The 22,078-nt window shown below is 44.3% G+C and overlaps 1 protein-coding gene across 1 annotated transcript in view; it reads right to left on the reverse strand.

The window, feature by feature from the left end:
- PCNX2 (pecanex 2) overlaps positions 1-22,078 on the reverse strand; it is a 1,104,481-nt gene that overhangs the window by 1,058,577 nt on the left and 23,826 nt on the right. Inside the window, 2 exon segments of the mRNA XM_033937641.1 lie at positions 4,413-4,449; positions 9,758-9,875. Of these exon segments, the coding sequence (XP_033793532.1) occupies positions 4,413-4,449; positions 9,758-9,875 (155 nt within the window).

Genomic DNA, 22,078 nt, shown 5'->3' on the forward strand with positions numbered 1-22,078 from the left:
GCTTCACCACATCCGCTTGACACCAAATCACCACTATGCATCAATAAACTTAGTTACTCTATTCAGTCTACCATGAAAATACTGGGTATAACTCTGGATCAATGCCTAACCAGGTGGACTCCTTCATCAGAAAGGGTTTTTTCATTATCTGGAAACTTAGATCCATTAAATCATATTTTGATTCGTCAGCATTCAGAATCCTGGTACAATCCCTCGTACTAAGTCAACTTGATTACTGTAACATCGCCTATTTAGCAATTTCCCAAAAGAATATGCAACATTTACAATTAATGCAAAATGCAGCGGTCAGACTAATCTTCAGGCTAAAGAAATTTGATCACTTGACACCTTACTACCGGCAGTTGCACTGGTTGCCCATGGAAGCACGCATAAAGTTTAAGTTTGCCTGCCTCTGCTTTAAAGTACTATACGGACTAGCCCCTAAATACATAACTGACCTTTTCTCCCTCTCAGCCAACAGACGCAAGAGAAGCTCACATTCGACCTTCATTTCTCCTCCAGTTAGAGGATGTAAACTGAAAAAACATCATCAACACCTTCTCTCACATCAGGCAGAATTATAGGGTAAAGATCTAGAACAATTGCTCTCGCCCACTACTTACGAGGAATTCAGGAAGCGCCTAAAAACATATCTGTTCCTGAAATATCTAGACAGTTGACCCATACATCTCTTTCTCCTCAATAATGGTTCTCTTGACCTATTAACCACTTTCTTTCACCTCTTTTAAGTTGAATCAATTTGTACCTTCTTTTAATCTTGTGTAAACCGCATAGAATTTCACGGTCCTGTGGTATATAAACTGTTATTATTATTATTATTATTTGAAGTCTGCTGCTAAGCCAGTCTTCTACCCATGCAGTCAGTGTTTTTCCTAGGCCCATCGTGTTCATCTTGTTCAATAACCTACGGTGTGGGACACTATCAAAAGCCTTACTGAAGTCTAAATACACGATGTCCAGGGACTCTCCCCCATCCAGTGTCGAAGGCGGCACTAAGGTCAAGTAGGACCAGTAAGGCATCATTTCTTTTATTCAGCATTGACCAGCTGTCATCAATGATGTAAAGGAGGACAGATTCTGTACTATGGCCTGGTTGGAAACCTGACTGGAGTGGAGATAGAGCTTCTTGTTGTTAAATGAAAGGTTGCAGTTGGTGGAGCACTATCTTCTCCAGTAGTTTGGAGACGAATTGGAGGTTGGAAACAGGGCGGTAGTTGCTTGGATCATTTGGGTTGAGGGAGGGTTTCTTGAGGGTGGGTTTGATGATGGCCGATTTCCAGTTGAGGGGAATTTTCCCAGTTGACAGTGAGGCGTTGATGGGGAGGATTGATTCTGCAAAGGCATCTTTGGAGGACAAAATGAGGTTGGATGGGCATTGATCAAGGATGGAATTGGAGGATCGGAGCTCTTGTAGCATTTCTAGGAGCTCAGCATGTGTGACCGGGTGTAGTTGGGAAAGGATTGTACAAGGTGGGGTCTTGGGCATGTGAGGTGGATGAGCCAGGGGAGGATCTTGCTGGAAGCGGAGTCAAGATTGCTTTGGATGTTATCAAATTTTGCTTGGAAGAAGTTAAGAGAGAGTTTCACTGTCTAGGTTAGTGGGTGCATTATGATTGCATCCATGAGCAGCAGAGAAGAGGTGGTTAGTCAAGGTGAACAGGTATATGGAATGGTTTGAAACTTTCTGTAAGAGGTGTGTGTAGTGAGCTTTCTTTGCTTCCAGAATGGCAGCTTTGTAGGTGTTTTGATAATTTTTTCCAGTGTGATTTGTAGTTCTCTTTTTGGTGTTTGACTCATTTCCTCTCTGCTTTTCTTAGAGCTCTCGTTTGGGATCAGAGATTTGGGATTGTTGAACCAGGGAGCAGGCTTTTTGTTAGTAACTAAGCATGTAGTTTTTGTTTATGCCAGGTTGTCATAGAGGGCCTGAATCCCTGTGTGCCAGATGGAGGCAGCCAGGTTGATGGAGTGGAGATTTTGGTTGCAAGTTTTACTGAGGTCCCGGATTCCAAGTGGACATGTCTAGAGGATCGACCGTGTTTGGATTCTGAGTTTGTTTAGTTAGGGTGGAGCCCTGCGGTTTGGGGGAGGTGGCCATGGGTGGAAGGCAGAGTTGGATGAGGAGATGGTCTGACCATGGGACTGGTGTGGTGATGTAGGTCAGCTCAGGAGGCATGGTGGTCTGATCCCTATGAGTGAAGACTAAGTACAGGGTGTTGCCAGCAGTGTGGGTTACAGAGGTAATTGCTTGGTGGAATCCTAAATCGGTTAAGGTTGACAGGAAGTCAGCGCTCATTCCAGAGGTATTGGGATAGTCTGGGAAATTGAAGTCTCCTAAGATAGTTATGCACTTGTAGGAGATGAATAGGTTGGTGATGAAGTCAAGGAGAATGAAAGTAACTTCACTATTGGGGTCCATTCTAGTGTGGGGAGGGTGATGGAATCTATCAGTTTAGGAGCTACGCAGCAGCTACGCCACTTGTTTTGATGATTGCAGCTATGCCACCTCCCTTGTTTACAGCCTCCCTCTTTCTTTTCCCCTATTCTCATCCTCTATAATAAAACCCTAAGTGCGCATGCGCACTTAGGAGACTGTGATCCACGACAGCATGCTGTTTTCCTTCCATGGCCATATTCTATTTGCGGCGCGCGCATGGCTTGTGCCAGCTGGCGGCATGTGCAATCATTTGAGCGGCGGTGGCGGTTTTACTCCTGATAGCTGGCGCCTAGAGGAATGGCTGGAGGGTGTTGTACGGGTACTGCAAGGTGTCCCATGCTGGCTGGAGGGTGTTGTGCAGGTGCTGCGAAGTGTCCCATGCTGGTAAAAATTCCTTGCTGGAAAGGGTGCTGCTGGACATGGAGGAGGTACAAGGAAGGGAGAAGGCCCACTGCTGGACAGAGGGATCAGGTAAGGGTTGCTGCTGGACAGGGGGGAGGTCAAAGTTAGGAAGAAGGCCTACTGCTGGACAGGGGGAGCAGGGAAGAGGTGCTGCTGGACAGGGGGTAGGTCAAACAAAGGGAGAAGGCCTATTGCTGGGCAGGGGGAGCAGGGAAGAGGTGTAGCTGGACAGGGGGGAGATCAAAGTTAGGAAGAAGGCCTACTGCTGGACAGAGGGAGCAGGGGAGAGGTGCTGCTGGGCAGGGGGGAGGTCAAATAAAGGGAGAAAGCCTACAGCTGGACAGGGGGAGCAGGGAAGAGGTGCTGCTGGACGGGGGGAGGTACAAGGAAGGGAAAAGGGCTACTGCTGGACAGGGGGAGCAGGCAAGGGGTGGTGGTGGACAGCCGAGGAAAGAGAGAAACAGAAAGAAAGACAGACAGAAAGCGGCCAAGGAGAGAGAGAAAGAAAGAAAGAGACACATACACACATCTATTCTAGCACCCGTTAATGTAACGGGCTTAAAGTCTATTTATAAACAGCATTTCTTCCATTTCTCTTCCTTTCCCCACCCCTCCCATCCCTGTGCACCAATTTCTCCCTCTCCCTCCCCTTCCCCTCCATCCCTGTGTACCATTTCTTCCCCTTTCCCTCTCCTATGGTCTGGGAACTTTCTCCTCTCCTTCCCACAGTGTCATCTCTCTCCCCTCCTTCCTTCCTTTCCCTTCTCCCCTCTTTGTGATTTGGTATCTTTCTCTTTCCCGCCCCCCTCCCCGCCTTAGCCAGGAATCACTCCCTCCTCCTTCCTTTCCCTGATCTGTCATCTCTCTCTTCTCTCCCCCACCTTCCCCATCCAGTGGTCTGACATATCTCTCCTTCCCTTCCCCTCCTCCCATGGTCTGGTATCTCTATCTGTCCCTTCCCTTTCTTCCCCTGCAGATCTAGGGCATCTTTCCTTCCCTTTCCTCTCCATCCCCATAGTCCAGCATCTTTCTTACCACCCCCACCCCCAGGATCTGGTGCTTGCTTATTTGGCACTGCTATAAACTCTCCGTGCCATGTGCAGCCTGAGTAAACTAAACACGCTGCCTTTGATGACCTGGAAGCTATTCCTCCATAGAGAGAAAGCTTTCATGTCACCAAAGGCAGCTGCTGCTGATGCCATGAAGAGTTACAGCAGCGCCGGGTGAGAAAGCACAGGTTCCCACGGGGTGGGGGGACTCTGTATAGCTGCGTGGGAGGAGGTGGGATAGGAAAACTCTGAATAGGTGCATGGAAGACGGGGGGAGGAGAAGAAGGAGGAGGAGGATAGATGTCCGGTTTCCCCAGACAAAAGTTCTAAAATGTAAAAGTCGCCCAGAGACCTGACAGAGTCCTCAAAAAGAGGACATGTCCGGGGAAATCAGGATATCTGGTAATTCTAGCATTGATATTCAGCAGTGCTGCCTGGTTATGTACCACTAAAAACCAAAAACAAAGGCTGACTTATAAAGTAAAAAAGTAAGAGTGATAAAATACCCTTGAGATCTTCAGCTGTTTCCTGCTTGGACAGTGTCTACAAATGTAAAAGACATAAAACAGAACTGTATAAATGACAATAGTTGTTTAGACAGTACATTGAAGTTCATTGGTGTCTACTAGCATTGATACAAAAAATAAAACAATGGGGACAAAAACCATAAATCCCCTTTAGCTATAAAGGTGTGAAAACACCTTAGAAATATGATATAACAGGATGACTTCATAAAAACATTTATGCCCTCTCTTACTATAGTGGATAAGCAATTAATGCAGAAATTAGCATACATTCAAGCATTTTATCCACACTATGCTATTTGAATGTTCTAATGCAGGGGAGCCCAAAAGGTCGATTGCAATCGACCAATAGATCGCAAGGGCAATGCGAGTTGATCACAGAGCTCATCACGGACTCATGTTGCCTTTGCGTTCTCTCTGCTTCCTTGACGTTGCAAATACCAGGCCCGTGCCGGGCCCACAAGCCCCCCCTCCCAACGTCAATCGCTGCCTGGCTGGCCTGGAACTTCCTCTCCGACGTCAGAATTGACGTCGGGGGGGAGGGAGGTTTGTGGGCCTGGTGCGGAACTGGCTTTTGCGGTGTCGAAGAAGCAGGGAGAAATCGGATGCGATGGTTTGGCAGGCAGAGAGAGAGGAAGAAAAAGTTGAACTCATGGAGGGACAGAGAGAGATGTTGGTTGGGGAATAAAATGAGGTCAGGAATGAAGGAAGGAATAGATGCACAGTCAGAAGAAAGTATATTTGGAGGGTGAGACTTCCTCTTCATGGAAATCTGGCTGTGGGGTGCCACAGGGTTCGCCTGTGTCACCGATACTATGATTTGTTGAATAAAATTGCACACCTTTGTTCTTGAACCTCCACTGTTGTCTGTTGGCTTATACACCAAACTAAACCATTTGAAGATGCTATTTTGGAAGATAAAAAAACTACCATATTTTTCGGTCCATAAGACACACTTTTTCCACCCCCCAAAAAGGGGGAGCAAAGATGACAACTCCCCTTCCTTTTTAAAACACTGCCCGCTGGTCCTTCCTTTTAAAACATCCCCGCCCCACAGTACCTTTTTAAGCACCCTTTAAGCCTGGTGGTTCAGGGGTGTATGGGCCGGCAGGAGCAGCATTATGCTGTCTGCGCTGCTGCCTGGGCCCGCCCTGTTTTCAAAATGACTGTGTCATTTCTCCTGTCACAGCCTACCACTAGACCACCAGAGATAAGGGGGGTGGTAGGTTACAGGTCAGGGAAGGGGAGACAGAGTGTCAAGCCTGGCAGGGAGTTTGGGGTTGGGTGCAGAGCCTGGCAGGGAGTGAGGGAGGCTGGGTACACAATTTGGTTCAGAATGTTTTTTTTCTTGTTTTCCTCCTCTAAATCTAGGGTGCGTCTTATGGTGAGGGGCATCTTATGGAGCAAAAAATAAGGTACTTGCTGTCACTGTCAACCACTGTGCCTCCCAAATATATCATTTCTACATCTAGAGCCTATGTACTAAACTAAACTAAACTAAACCTTAGGTTTGTATACCGCACCATCTCCGCATGCGCAGAGCTCGGCACGGTTGACAGAGGTTGAGAGGAAAGGAACTACAAAGAAGGGATATAGGAGAGGGACTGAGAAGATAGAGAGGGACAGGGTACTAGAGAACGGGAGGTGATTAGATTTTTGAGAAGAGCCAAGTTTTCAAGTGTTTACGGAAGGATTGGAAGGAGCTAGAATTTCTGAGCGGGGATGAGAGGTTGTTCCAGAGTTCTGTGGTTCTAAAGGGGAGGGATGTTCCAAGTTTTCCTGCGCGGGATATACCTTTTATAGATGGGAAAGATAGTTTCAGTTTTTGGGAGGATCTAGAAGAGAGCGGGTTTGAGGAATTCTAGAAGAGTGGGATAACGGGAGGAAGGACGCCATGTAGAATCTTGAAGGCTATGCAGGCACATTTATAAAGGACTCTGGAGTATACTGGGAGCCAGTGAAGCTTGGAGAGGAGTGGGGAAACATGATCGAACTTGCCTTTTGCGAAAATAAGCTTGGCCGCGGCGTTCTGAATTAGCTGAAGTCTATGGAGGTTTTTCTTAGTTAGGCTTATATAGATGGAGTTGCAGTAGTCCAGTCTAGAGAGGATGGTGGATTGAACGAGGATGGCAAAATGAGAATGATGAAAGCAAGATCTTACTTTCCTCAACATATGGAGGCTAAAGAAGCATTTTTTTATCAGGGAGTTGAGGTGATTGTTGAAGGAGAGAGAGGAGTCTAAGATGATGCCTAGAACTTTGCTAGAAAACTCAAGCTGAAGAGTGGAGCCGGAAGGTAGGGGGATGGAGGTGGGTAAATGATCTGAAATTGGGCCGAGCCATAAGTAGTTTGGTTTTGGACTCATTCTAAGGTTCACACTAGCAATGGTATGGGGAAAATATTAGAGTGCTGGCTAAAGAAGGAGGGTGGAAAGAAGAGAGAAACAAGCCTCCTCTACATTCAGACAATGAAAAATCATAGTCTTTCTCATGCAATTCAGGGTTAAGAAGAAGATAAATACTGTAAAGACGCTAGAGCAAGCTTGGTCTCTTTTTAAGGATACAGTCACTGAAGCACAAAACCTATATATACCACGTATAAACAAGGGATCAAAGAGGAAAAAGAATAAAGAACTAGGGTGGCTCACTGTAGAGGTTAAGGAAGCAATCAGAGACAAAAAAAACTCGTTTAAGGAATGGAAAAGATCAAAAACAGACGAAAACTGGAATAAGCACAAACAACATCAATGCAGGTGTCAAATGGCGGTAAAATGGGTCAAAAGAGACTACAAGGAAAAAATAGCCGAGGAGGCGAAAAACTTCAAGCCATTCTTTCGATATATTAAAAGGAAATAACCCGCCAAAGAAGCAGTGGGACCGTTGGATGACCAAGGAATAAAGGGAGCGATAAAGGAGGACAAGGCAATTGCCGACAGACTGAACACGTTTTTTTCATCTGTATTTACCGAAGAGGAACATACTGGATACTGGAACCGATCAGGATATATGCTGGAAGTGAAAACGGGAAACTGACAGGGTTGACGGTCAGTTTAGAAGAGGTATGCAGGCAGATTGATAGGCTCAAGAGCGATAAATCCCCGAGACCGGATGGTATCCATCCGAGAGTCATCAAGGAACTGAAAGGGACCATAGCTGAACTGCTTCAACTGATAGCCAACCTGTTGATCAAAATGGGAAAGATTTCGGAGGACTGGAAGGTGGCAAATGTTAGGCCGATCTTCAAAAAAGGTTCGAGAGGAGAACCGGTGAGTCTGACCTCGATACCGGGAAAGATGGTAGAGGCGCTGATAAAGGACAGCATCATCCATCACCTTGACAGGCACGGTCTAATGAGGACCAGCCAGCACGGTTTCAGCAAAGGCAGATCTTGTTTGACAAACTTGCTGCACTTCTTCGAGGGAGTGAACAGGCAGATAGACAAAGGTGACCCAGTAGACATTGTATATCTGGACTTTCAGAAGGTGTTCGACAAGATTCCGCATGAACGACTATTTCGGAAAATTGCGAGCCATGGAATCGAGGATGAAATACTCATGTGGATAAAAAAACTGGCTGGAGCACAGGAAACAGAGTGGGGGTGAATGGACAATACTCGGATTGGAAAAGCGTCACCAGTGGGATGCTGCTTGGACCCGTGCTCTTCAACATCTTTAAAAATGATCTGGACATAGGTATGACAAGCGAGGTGATTAAATTTGCAGACGATACAGTTATTCAGAGTAGTGAAGACACAGGGGAATTGCGAAGATCTGCAACATGACATAATCAGGCTCGAAGAATGGGCATTGACATGGCAGATGAGGTTCAATGTGGACAAGTGTAAAGTGGTGCATGTCGGTTACAAAAATCTCATGCATGAATACAGGATGTCCGGGGCGGTACTTGGAGAGACCTCCCAGGAAAGGGACTTGGGAGTTCTGATCGATGAAGCCATCCATACAAAGTGCGGCGGTGGCGAAAAGGGCGAACAGAATGCTAGGAATGATAAAGAAGGAGATCACGAACAGATCAGAGAAGGTTATCATGCCGCTGTACCAGGCCATGGTTCGCCCTTACCTGGAGTACTGCGTACAGCACTGGTCGCCGTACATGAAGAAGGACATGGTACTACTTGAAAGGGTCCAGAGAAGAGCGACGAAGATGGTTAGGGGTTTGGAGGAGCTGCCGTACAGCGAAAGATTAGAGAAACTGGGCCTCTTCTCCCTCGAACAGAGGAGATTGAGAGGGGACATGATCGAAACATTCAAGGTACTGAAGGGGATGGACTTAGTAGATAAAGACAGGTTGTTCACCCTCTCCAAGGTAGGGAGAACGAGAAGGCACTCTCTAAAGTTGAAAGGGGATAGATTCCGTACGAACAAAAGGAAGTTCTTCTTCATCCAAAGAGTTGCAGAAAACTGGAACGCTCTTCCAGAGTCTGTCATAGAAGAAAACACCCTCCAGGGATTCAAGACAAAGTTAAACAAGTTCCTGCTGAACAAGGACGTACCCTAATAGGGATAGTCTCAGTCAGAGCACTGGTCTTTGACCAGAGGGCCGCCGCGGGAGCGAACTGCTGGGCATGATGGACCACTGGTCTGACCCAGCAGCGGCAATTCTTATGTTAAAACCAGAAATTCAAAGCCGGCACCATATCTGGCCACCTGCAATGTAGTCAGCTACGGCAATATTCAGCGGTTAGCTGGCTAGATATACTACCCTTTTAGGCATTTGTCTTTGTCCGCCAAACTTAGCGAGCTGCTGAATATTAGGAGTACCAATCTGGAGACTGGGATATTCAATGTGAGATAGCTGGCTATCCCTCACTGAATATCAGCAGATAGCCAGGTATACGTATGCTATTTAGCTGGCAGGAATCCATTCCCTGCTGGCTAAATAGTTCTGAATAATGGCCCCAGGAGCTTTAGAGAAGGAGAAAGAATACCGCATTAGTGAGGAGAAGGGGAAAGTAACAGCATGCGCTCTCTTTGCTAATTCATGGGAATATAAGTGGGGGCACCATGAATCAAACTTCCCTTGGTGCTGGTTCATTTCAGTGAAAAAAAAAAATCCTGTTTGTTCTAATTTCTGAAATAATCTTAACAAATATGTATAAAATGAATATATACAAATAAGTATGCTACTATGTCTCAGTTTATCCTTTGCCCCCCCCCCCCCCAATGAAACAAACTATGACTGCATACATCACAGCAATGATGACCAGGATGAGAGCTAGGCACACCCATGACGACATAAAATTGAGCTAGCTCTATATCCAATAACATGAATAGATAGAATGTGCCAGAAATTCAAACACTGTATACTAACCAAAGCACCATAAGAATGGTGACAGTTTATCTCTGGCCATTTAGAACTGCTTTGAAGTGGAGTTGACAAGTCTTGTTTATTTGATTCTGGCCCAGTGTCATCATCTTCTGCATTATTGCTGTATAAAGAGAACAAAATAACACTGAGGACAATATTTACATAATCAAGCTGAAATTCTTAGTGACATAGTACTTCCAAAGAAATAAAAACACTTTTCAACCTGCTTCCATACTCTGCTAACCTCTCTGCCTTTCATACATTTTGCTGATCGAAATGGGGGAAATTTAAAAATAAGCATGCAGCTTGCTGGCCTACACAATCATTGTATCCATGGACCTGTACGCTTCCTTGTTTTTTTTAAATATATGTTTATTAGCAGTTAGGTAACACAAACAACTAGGAGGCAACAATACAAGAACACACAAGCAAATATCACAAGGTATACAAGAGCAGCTGACATAGGCTAAGCAAACCAGAATACGAGAACCCTCGGTACAGGCCATCAGCAGAAGATACAAGAAGGAGTGCCCACTTGGAGTCAGTGTAAGCCCCACCTTTTACATATATCTCCCAGAGGTCCAAAGAGGCCATTCCCCAGACCCCACTCATAAGCCCATTCACACCATTCACACGCAACCCAAGAACAGCAACAGTAACTCCCCCTCACTCACCCATCCCCCACAGTCATCCCCCCTTGCCCCTAGATAGAAGAGCTCCCAAAGTAAAAAGAAAAAGTGAAAAATGAAAAAGAAACAAGAAAGCCACCAAAAGAATCAGGCGGCTTAGGAAGACAAAAAGGAATCTCCACCGCTCAAGCAGAAGCTCAAAAACCAGGCATGCAATTAAGAAGCTGGCTCCAGAACAGAAGCGGAATGCAACAATCCATCCAGTGGCGTAACTAGCATATGTGACACCCGGGGCCCATCATTTTTTCACACACACCCCATCTGTATGAAAAACATGATTTTTAGTAACAAGCCACATGTCACACATGAGTACCTAGGAAAAGACAGCATCTTACATACTGCAGTGAGCAGTACAACATCAATACACCCATTGTAAAACTAAACAAGCCAGACTAATACAGATCAATCCTGCAGTCAATCCTAACAAAAAACATGTCTTTCGAACACACAAAACACTTTCACCTAGTATGGAATATGTCATCACAAACTAAACCCTCCCCCTTTTATAAAACTGTAGTGTGAATTTTAGCCATTATGGTAACAGCTCTGACGCTCATAGAATTCTGAGCATCAGAGCTGCCACCACCACGGCTGGCGCTAAAAATGCTCCACTATTTTGTAAAAGGGGGGATAAAATAGAAATACATAGACATAGGTTAAACTGAACCAGTAAGAAGCTGGACTCTGCATACAGTGCACCACAGAAACAGTGTCACATGTCTCCTAAAGCAATAAATAAATAGAAAATTTTTTTCTACTTTTGTCTTCTGTGGTTTCTGCTTTCCTCATCTTCTTGTAACCCTCTTCCTTCCATCCACTGTCTGCCATCTCTCTTCCCCTATAAGGCATCATCTCTCCTTCTATGCTCCTTCCAGAAAATGTATGCCTACCCCTTCCATCTCCCTTTCACCCCCATTGGTCTGGCATCTCTCTCCTCTCCTTCCCTCTCCCACACCTCTCCTCTGCAATCCCTTTCCCTTTTTTCCCTCATTTTCCTTTTTTGCATCTGTCTAGATTATGTTCTTACTACCCTCTCATCAATGTCCTTTTTTACTGTCTACCTAAAGCTTGCCACCTCTTTCCCTCACCCCTCCAGTGTTTCCCTAACTCAATCCTTTTCTCCCCATTATGTGCCCTCCTTTTATTTATCCCCTCCTTCCATCATGTACCCTCTTTCTCTAACCCTTCCATCTAGTACCTTCTTCTCTCTCTGTCCACTTCCATCCAGCGTCTGCTCCCCTCTTTCTCTCCTCCCATTTCCTTCCTGTATTTGCTCCCCTATCTCTCCCATCTGCACTTCCATCCAGCATAGGCTCCCCACTACCATCCAATGTCTGCCCTTTCTCTCAAAACAGCTAACAAAAACCAAAAAATATATATATACCTTTTGTTTTTTCCCTTATTTGTTTTTCTCGATATAACAGATGTATCTTTTACCCTCCTCCCCTTCCAACTAATGTCTGTCTTGTCTTAATCTCAATGTTTATGTATTTTGTATTTATTTTTAATTCTATCCTATTTTATAATTATGTACATCGCTTTGTAAACGAGATTCAGCGATTTATCAAATATTTAAGAAACCTTGAAACCTTGTAAAGATGAAAATCCAAACACAAAAATATTGATATAAAACAATGATAGGATCTCCTTGAACCCAGCCAACAACAAAGAGAAACAAGTGTACCTCCAATGACTGACAAGTTAACTTGAATATAAATAATCAGAGCACAAATCAGTACGGGCCCAGTACCCTTGTGACAACCATTGGCCCGGGCAGGTATTTATGAAGTGACTAGCACTTAGAAATCAATCTAAATAAATCCTGCCCCGTACATCATTTTGTCCTCATGTGTTTGATATAATCATAAATATAAATAAATAAAGGGGTACATGAACACCTCTGGGCTAGTGACAAAGGAGAAGGTATCACTCAAAAAAGATTCTCCAAAAAATACTAGAGAATCACAAAAAAATCACAAAATAATCAAAATAATGATTCAATCCTCAATCTTATCCAAAAATTCCAAATAACAAAATCCACAAAAAGTGTGAGGTGAGTATAAATCAATTGATCCACCCCTCTTCAATCATCTGCCCCCTTTCTCTCCCTCCAATATCCTTCCCCCTTACGTCTCTCCCCTTTCTCTTTACATCAATTCTACCAGCACCACCCGTCCATATCACCCTGCCCCCTTTCTTTCCCTCCACCACTCTTCCATTCCAGCAATTTCTCTCCCTTCATGCAGCAAAGTCCCATGATGATGGTAACTGCCGGTTGCCAGTCCACCCCACTCCGACGTACTTGCTCTGGAGCGGACTCAGCAGCCACATGCTGGAAGGTCCCTCGATGACTCATCTGCTGACTCTGCTTTAGAAGAAGTAAGTTACGTTGGAGGGGGTGGACCCGGCAGACGCAGGGAATTATGGCAAAGTCCCGCAATGACTGCGTCTGCCGGGTCCACCCCCTCTGACGTAACTTATTTCTTCCGGAGCAGAGCTGGCAGATGAGTCAGTGCAGGACCTTCCTGCACATCAGCACGGCTGCCGACTCTGCTGCAACGAAAGTAAGTCAGAGGTAACGTGACCATTTATTTTTTTCATCAAAAGGTGACATCTATTAATTGACTGTGCATCCTTTCTTTCATTTCTTTCTTTCTGCACTCAGGCCCAACAATTGTTCCTTTCTATTCCCTTACTCCTTCCTTCCCTTGTCCTTAGTGCCCCCAGTGCCCCATTCTGTGTCCAAAAGTGCCCCCAGTGCCTCCTTCCCGTGTCCATAGTGCCCTCAGTGCCTCCTTCCCGTGTCCATAGTGCTCCCAGTGCCTCCGTCCTGTGTCCATAGTGTCCATGGTGCCCCCAGTGCCTCCGTTCTGTGTCCATGGTGCCCCCAGTGCCTTCGTCCCGTGTCCATGGTGCCCCCAGTGCCTTCGTCCCGTGTCCATGGTGCCCCCAGTGCCTCCGTCCCGTGTCCATCGTGCCCCCAGTGCCTCCGTCCCGTGTCCATGGTGCCCCCAATGCCCTCGTCCTGTGTCCTTAGTGCCCCCAGTGCCTCCGTCCCATGTCCTTAGAGCCCCCAGTGCCTCCGTCCCGTGTCCTTAGTGCCCCCAGTGCCTCCGTCCTGTGTCCATAGTGCCCCCGGTGCCCCGTCCTGAGTCCTTAGTGCCCCCAGTGCCCCTTCCTGTGTCCTTAGTGCTCCCAGTGCCCCGTCCTGTGTCCTTAGTGTCCCCAGTGCCTCCATCTTGTGTCCATAGTGCTCCCAGTGCCCTGTCCTGTGTCCTTAGTGCCCCCAGTGTCTCCGTCCTGTGTCCATAGTGCCCCCAGTGTCTCCGTCCTGTGTCCATAGTGCCCCCAGTGCCTCCTTCCTGTGTCCATAGTGCCCCCAGTGCCTCCTTCCTGTGTCTATAGTGCCCCCAGTGCCTCCATCCCGTGTCAAGTGCCCCCAGTGCCTCCTTCCTGTGTCCATAGTGCCCCAGTGCCTCCTTCTTGTGTCCATAGTGCCCCCAGTGCCTCCGTCTCATGTCCATAGTGCCTCCAGTGCCTCCGTCTCGTGTCCATAGTGCCTCCAGTGCCTCCGTCTCGTGTCCATAGTGCCTCCGTCTTGTGTCCTTAGTGCCCCCAGTGTCCCGTACTGTGTCCTTAGTGCCCCCAGTGCCTCCTTCCCATGTCCATAGTGCCCCCAGTGCCTCCGTCCCGTGTCCATGGTGCCCCCAGTACCTCTGTCCCGTGTCCATGGTGCCCCCAGTACCTCCGTCCCATGTCCATAGTGCCCCCAGTGCCTCCTTCTTATGTCCTCCCACTACCTTCCAGATTTTGGCCACCCCCAAAGCCAGCCTGCCTATTTATCTATCTCCCTCCCTCCCTGCCGCGCTAAAGCCAGCCAGCTTGCCTGCCTACATCCTGCCCTCCCTGCTGCGGAAAAAAGGAAAAAAAAAAGCACCTCTCCCCTTCCTATCCCCTGGTCCTTGCCTGCAATCTTACCTCCCCCCGCCGACAAGAAGTCTTTCTGACGTCAATTCTGACGTCGGAGAGGACGTTCCAGGCCAGCCAATCACTGCTTGGCTGGCCAGGAACGTCCTCTCCGATATCAGAATTGACGTTGGATAGACTTCTTGTCGGCAGGGGGAGGTAGGATTGTAGCGGCACGGCCGGTAGAAAGGAAGGGCAGGAAGACCCAGACCTGGCTGTGCACCCCCCCCAAGCAGTGCATCTGGGGCGGACTGCCCCCCATCCTCCCCCTGGTACGCCACTGATTAAATTTCATCTGCCACTTGGATACCCAGTCCTCCAATTTCCTCAGGTCTGCCTGCAATTTTTTACAATCCGCATGCATTTTACCAACTTTGAGCAGTTTAGTGACATCTGCAAATTTAATCACCTCACTTGTTGTTCCAATTTCCAGATCATTTATAAATAAGTTAAATAGCAACGGTCCTAGTATAGACCCCTGCGGCACTCCACTGTTTACTCTCCTCCATTGAGAAAAATGACCATTTAACTCTGTTTTCTATCCGAAAATCATTTCCTAATCCACAACTGAACTTTGCCTCCTATCCCAACTCTTTAATTTTCTCAGGAGCCTCTCATGAGGAACTTTGTCAAAAGCTTTCTGAAAATCTAGGTACACTATATCAACTGATTCACCTTTATCCACATGTTTATTCACACCTTCAAACAAGTCAAGCAAATTGGTGAGGCAAGATCTCCTTTGGCTGAACCCATGCTGACTGTCTCATTAAATCATGTTTACGTGTTCCAAAATTTTATTTTTTTATAATTATTTCCACCATTTTGCCTGCCACTGAAGTCAGGCTTACTGGATTGTAATTTCCCAGATCTCCCCTTGAACCTTTAAAAAAAATAAAAAATAAAATAACAAACAAACCTTTATTAAGTTTCAAACAATCATGGTGCACAATTATACACACAAATAATAGTACAACAAAAGTACTTTTAACTAACCTAACAATCACTTTAACCCCCTCCCCAGATGACTAATCCATTACAGATAATCAATTTAGAATCATCCTGTGAATCCCCACCCCTCCTACCCCCTGGATGTGTATAATGAAATGACCAAAAATAAGATCAATCCTTACAATAACAGTGGCTCCTAAACCCTCAAAAATTTTTATAATTGCCCTTTTGTACAGCCAACACCCGCTCCATTTTAAAAATATGATACGATTCCCACCAAAAACTGTAATTCAACCTGTCCCAGTTTTTCCAATTTCTCTAAATCAGTTGTATAGCAAACCCTGTCATTATCAAAAGAAGTTTATTATTATGTCGTATGTTAAAGCTACAGGATTCTCCAATAATTTATTTATTTGATCCCAAATAGATTTCCAAAATTTTTTTATCAGTGGACATTAAAACAGCAAATGATCCAATGTCCCTGCTTCAAGATGACAGTGCCAACATCGTTTAGTTTTAGAACTATCTTACTTATACTGCTCTATGCAACAAGAAAACCAAGATTGTCTCATAGATGCCGACACTACATCTCATCCTCCAAGTCCAAATTCATGGCCATTGAGACACATTAATCTGATGCTTTATCTCAAAGCTCCAAATGTCACGAAGACCATTCTTTGGTTTCTTATTCAACAGGTCAGATATTAAGTTTAAGTTTAAGTTTAAGTTTTTAAGTTTTTATTAGGATTTTATATACCGCCTATCAAGGTTATCTAAGCGGTTTTACAATCAGGTACTCAAGCATTTTCCCTATCTGTCCCGGTGGGTTCACAATCTATCTAACGTACCACTAAGCAGCCTGATGACCCAGGAAGTCTGTCTGGAAGCATAAGATCTATAAGCTATAATAATTTTTAAAATTTCACCAATCAGGGAACCCTGTCTGAATGGCCTGCTTCAACTGCAACCATTTATAATTTTGAGATTTAGCAATACCAAATTTATGTTGCAGTCGTGAAAAGTCAAGCAGCTTTCCATCCAAAACCACGTCATCTAAAGTACAAATGCCCCTTCATCCACTGCTTCCAGATGATTTTATATCCGCCAGTTTGAATGTTGGAGTTCAGCCAAAGGGACTGACACCTGGATTTGTGAATTGGAATAGATGTTAAATTATTGATATATTTTAAAGTTTTCCAAGTGTCACATAGGATTCTATTATCCTTATATAACCTGATCAACTTAACACTCAAAACATGACACAACCTCAGCGGAGACAGGAGTTGCCATTCCAACCATAACCAATCCAGAAGACTTTCCATAAGATCCGGGAGGATCCAATACATAACCTGGCGCATAATAAAGGCTTGATGGTACCTATAAAAATTTTGAAAATTTATCCCCTCCCCTCCTGCAATTGATTTTTCTAAAGATACTAAAGCAACTCTCAGTTTTCCCCAGCCAAATAAATTTTGTAAGAATACTATTCAATTGCTTATAAAAGGACCCCTGAAAAAACACAGGTAACATGCCCATTTGGTAGCAAACCACAGGCAAAATCATTATCTTAATTGTTTAAATGCTCCCCCACCAAGACAAATGTAAAAGGTTCCATTGCTCACACATTTCTGAGACCTTAAGCAATAAAGATTTTTCATTTACTTTCGTTTCCTCCAACATCCTCTGAATCCAAATACCTAAATATTTTATATCTTCTTCTTTCCAAAGAAAAGGGAATGTATCAAATAATCCTTTTGTACAATATACATTTAGTGGAAGAACCTCTGATTTGTTCCAGTTTATTTTGTACCCAGAGAATTTTCCAAATCTATCAATCAGATTCAGTAAATACGGAATGGTGGTTTCAGGACTCCTCAAATGAAGCAATATGTCATCTGGAAAAGCAGAGATCTTGTATTCTCGACCTGTATAAGGAATACCCTGCATCTCTTCTACCTGGCTGAATAGCCAATAACAAAGGTTCCAATACAATATCAAAAAGCAAAGGCGATAACGGACATCCTTGTCTAACTCCCCTTCTAAGACAAAAACATTCAGAAAAATTATTATTAATGTATAATCTTGCATAAGGGGAACTATACAAGGTTTGAATCATTTGTATAAATCCGGAACCAATACCAAACCAATCCATTTTTTGATACATGAAGGTCCATTCCACACGATCAAATGCCTTCTCTGCATCCACAGATACAGAGAAGGCCGGATCTTTCATAGTTTTTGTTAGATTTAACATGTGAAAAGCCAGTCTGGTGTTGTTTGATGAATGTCTCTGAGCAACAAAACCCTTTTGGTGCATACCAATAATATATGCGAGAGCCTTGGCCAAGCGCAAAGCCAATAACTTAGCCAGGAGTTTTCCATCTACATTAATAAAAGAAATAGGCCTGTAATTTGAAACCAACATAGGATCTTTATTTGGCTTTGTTAAATATAGTTAAAGATTCTGCCATAGTACCTGTAATACAACCTTTAATCAGTTGAGCCTGATATAAATTTAATAAATGCGGTAATATGGCAATTTGAAATGATTTGTAAAACTCTACAGTGAACCCATCACCACCTGGAGCGGATCCAACTCTAAGGGACTTCAACGCTGCTTGTAGTTCTTTTATTGATATAGGCGCATCAAGAGTTACTTTTATATGCTCGGGAATTTTAGATCCCTTAATTAACTTCAAGAACTCTAAACCCTCAAGTTCTTTATTTGAATAAAGCACAGAAGGATATATGGCTTTATAATATTTCAAGAATTGTTTTAAGATATTTCCAATTTGAGAATGAGTTTCTCCATTCTCATCTGTGATAGCCACAATTTTTGCTTTACTTTTTTTAGCTTTAAGGTAATTAGTTAATACTCTTCCCGCTTTATTCGAGTTTCCATAATACATAGCCTGTTGAGAAAACAACTCTTTCCTAGCCATTTGAGAGGAAATCTCATTGTATTTGTATTTAGCTTTTAATAGAGCCTGCAAAGTATTTTGTTCCCATTTCAAGGCCAATTGTGACTCTTAAGTCCTTAGGGCTCCTTTTACGAAGCCGCGGTAACGGCTTTAATGCACATGACTTTTCATCACACGCCTGCTCAAGAGGAGGCGGTAGTGGCTAGTGCGGCCGGCGGTTTAGCGCGTTAAACCGCTACCGCACCTTCGTAAAAGGAGCCCTTAATGTTTTGTTCCAAATTAGAGAATTCCAATTTAAGTTTTTTACTAACATGTGCTGAATATGAGATAATTGCCCTCTCATGGTAGCTTTGAAAGCATCCCATAGTGTTTCTAAAGAGATTTTCTCCGAGGCATTGATTTGAAAATATTCATTCATTTTTACTTGAAATTCTTCAATAAAGTTAGAATCTGCAAGCAATGTATTATTGAACTTCTACACAGGTCTATTACAATCTTGTTCCTCAAATTTTAATTCAATTCAAACTCCAGCATAATCTGATAGAATTAAATCTATGCCAGCTTTGGTTACCTGTTGAATTAATTGATCTGATACAAATACTTAATCTATTCTTGAAAATGATTTATGAATCTGGGAGCAAAAGGAAAACTCCCGAGCATTAAAATAGAGAATTCGCCAGATATCTTTTAACCCACAGGAATGGACTAAATTATCCAATTCCATTGATTTCAAAATCCTACTGGGTTGTTTATCCAACAATGGATCCATAACAGCATTGAAGTCCCCAGCTACCACTAGATTAGAGGCAGCCAGTGGCAGAAGTACCTGTTGAAGAGTCTTAAAAAATTCTGCTTGATTTGAATTAGGGGCATAGACACAGAACAGCATCAGAGCATGTTTCCCCAAGGTCATCTTTACCTGAACCCACTTTCCTGAAGGATCTGCAGAAATAATATTAAATACAGCTGAGCATTTCTTATGGACTAAAATAGCCACCCACACTTTCTTTCCAACAGCCAGCGCAAAAAAACACTGCTTGACCCATCCTCCTTCTAGTTTCATAGATTCCCCTGCAGTCAAATGAGTTTCTTGTATCATAGATATATCAGCATTTTGCTGCTTTAAAAAATTGAGTGTTTTCTTCCTCTTAACAGGATGATTGAGGCCATTAACATTTAAAGAAAATAATTTAAAATTCATTGCAAAATTTCAATAAAGAGAACCCAAAATAATATACCAAATACATCACGCAAGTACACCCTATATTCAATACACGTCCTAAACCCCCTTTAAAAAAAACCCTTTTCTTCCCCAATTCCCTATCCCCCCCTTATCATACTATTGCTTGAAGACATATATTTAGACTAGCAGACACATCCCTTTCCCAGGCAACCTAACTCATTATCCTCCCTTATACAATTACAACTATTCAACCCCTATAAACTAAAAATTTCATGAATACTGAAATAAATAGATAGAGGGGTATAATCAATAGGTTGTATAAAAGCTCTATATGTCGGCGGGTTAAGACGTCCAGGGAAATGTGTCGATAATGGAAAGATGTCCAAGTCATTCGATTATCAGCACGAAAGACGTCCAACATAAACACGTCCACATGCGCTATACCGAAGCGTCCAACTGTACCTACCAAAATGACGACCGTCCAAACAAGAAGTACATCTATTTTTGCCACGATCCGCTGAATGACTTGCTAGTCGTATAGCGCTCTTTATCATCTGCCCCTTCTCTCTCTCACTTCAATCAGCCCCCTTCTCTTTCTCTCTCTCTCACTTCTCTTCATTTCCAGCATCTACCCCTTCTCTCTCTCACACACACTTCTATCATCTGCCCCTTCTCTCTGTCTCTACCATTGTTTCTCCCTTCTCTTTCTCTCACGGCCATCATTTGCCCATTCTCTCTCTTACACTTCATCATTTGCCCCTTCTCTCTCTCACACTTCATCTGTTCCTTCTCTGTCTTTCACTCTATTCCAACATTTGCCCCTTCTCTCTCTCACTTCCAAAATTTGCCTCTTCTCTCTCCCACTTCCATTATCTGCCCCTTCTATCTCTCACTTCCTTCATATACCCCTTCTATCTCTTACTTCCTTCATATGCCCCTTCTCTCTCTCACTTCCTTCATATGCCTTTTCTCTCTCCATATGCCCATTCTCTCTCTCACTTTCATCATCTGCCCCTTCTCTCTCATATGCTCCTTCTTTTTCTCACTTCCTTCATGTGCCCCTTCTCTTCCTTTCTCTCTCTCTCACTTCCTTCATATGCTGCTTCTCTCTCTCTCATTTCCTTCATATGCCCCTTTTCTCTCTTTCTCTCTCTCTCTCTACTTCCTTCATATACCCCTTTTCTCTCTCTCTCCCTACTTCCTTTATATGCTTCTTCTCACTTTCTCTCAAACTTTCATCATATGCCTCTTCTCTCTCTCTCTCACTTCCTTCATATGCCTCTTCTCACTTTCTCTCAAACTTTCTTCATATGCCCCTTCTCTCTCATTTCCTTCATATGCCCCTTCTCTCTCCATATGCCCCTTCTATCTCTCACTTTCATCATCTGTCCTTTCTCTCTCCATATGCTCCTTCTCTCTCCCTCTCTCACTTCATTCATATGCCCCTTCTCTCTGACCTCATTCATATGCCCCTTCTCTCTGACCTCCATCATATGCCCCTACTCTCTCTCACTTCCAGCATCTGCCCCTTCTCTCTCTCTCACTTCCATCATCTGCCCGATTTTCTCTCTCTGTTCCATCATTTGCCCCTTCTCTCAATCACTTCCATCATCTGCCCCTTCTCTCTTTCACTCTCCCACTTCCATCATCTACCCCTTCTCTTTCTCTCTCTCTCTCACACACATTTCAGTCATCTGCCCCTTCTCTCTCTCACACTTCCATCATCAGCCACTTCTCTCTCTCTCTTACATTATCTACCCATTCATTCACTATCTCTCTCACTTCCATAATCGGCCCCTTCGCTTTCTCTCTCTCTCACTTCCATCATCTGCCCTCTCTATCTCTCTTCCATCATCTGCCCCTTCTCTCTCTCTCACTTCCATCATCTCCCCTTTCTATCTCTCTTCCATTATCTGCCCCTTCTCTCTCTCTCTCCAACTTCCATCATCTGCCCCTTCTCTCTTTCACACTTCAATCATCTGCCCCTTCTCTCTCTCATACACTTCCATCATCTGCCCCTTCTCTTTCTCTTCTATTATCTGCCCTTCTCTCTCTCATACACTTCCATCATCTGCCATTTCTATCTCTCTCTCTTCCATCATCTGCCCCTTATCTCTCTCACACACACTTCCATCATCTGCCCCTTCTCTCTCTCTGTCTCTCATCTATTAACTGCCCTTCTCTCTCTCTCACTTCCATCATCTCCCCCTTCTCTCTCACTTCCATCATCTGCCCATTCTCTCAATCACTTCCATCAACTGCCCCTTCTCTCTCTCTCCCACTGCCATCATCTGCCCCTTCTCTCTCACACACTTCCATCATCGGCCCCTTCTCTCTCTCACACTTCCATCATCAGCCCCTTCTCTCTCTCACACTTCCATCATCTGCCCCTTCTCTCTCTCACACTTCCATCATCTGCCCCTTCTCTCTCTCTCTCATCCTTCATTACATTACATTAGGGACTTCTATTCCGCCTATACCTTGCAGTTCAAGGCGGATTACAAAAGAGCTAACTGGACATTTCCAATGAAGTTACAACAGTTTTGTTTTTTCATCTGCCCCTTCTCTCCCTCTCTCATCCATCATCTGCCCCTTCTCTCTCTCTCTCATCCATCAT

The sequence above is a fragment of the Geotrypetes seraphini genome, chromosome 3, assembly GCF_902459505.1.
Source record: "Geotrypetes seraphini chromosome 3, aGeoSer1.1, whole genome shotgun sequence".
Classification (NCBI taxonomy): Eukaryota; Metazoa; Chordata; class Amphibia; order Gymnophiona; family Dermophiidae; genus Geotrypetes; species Geotrypetes seraphini.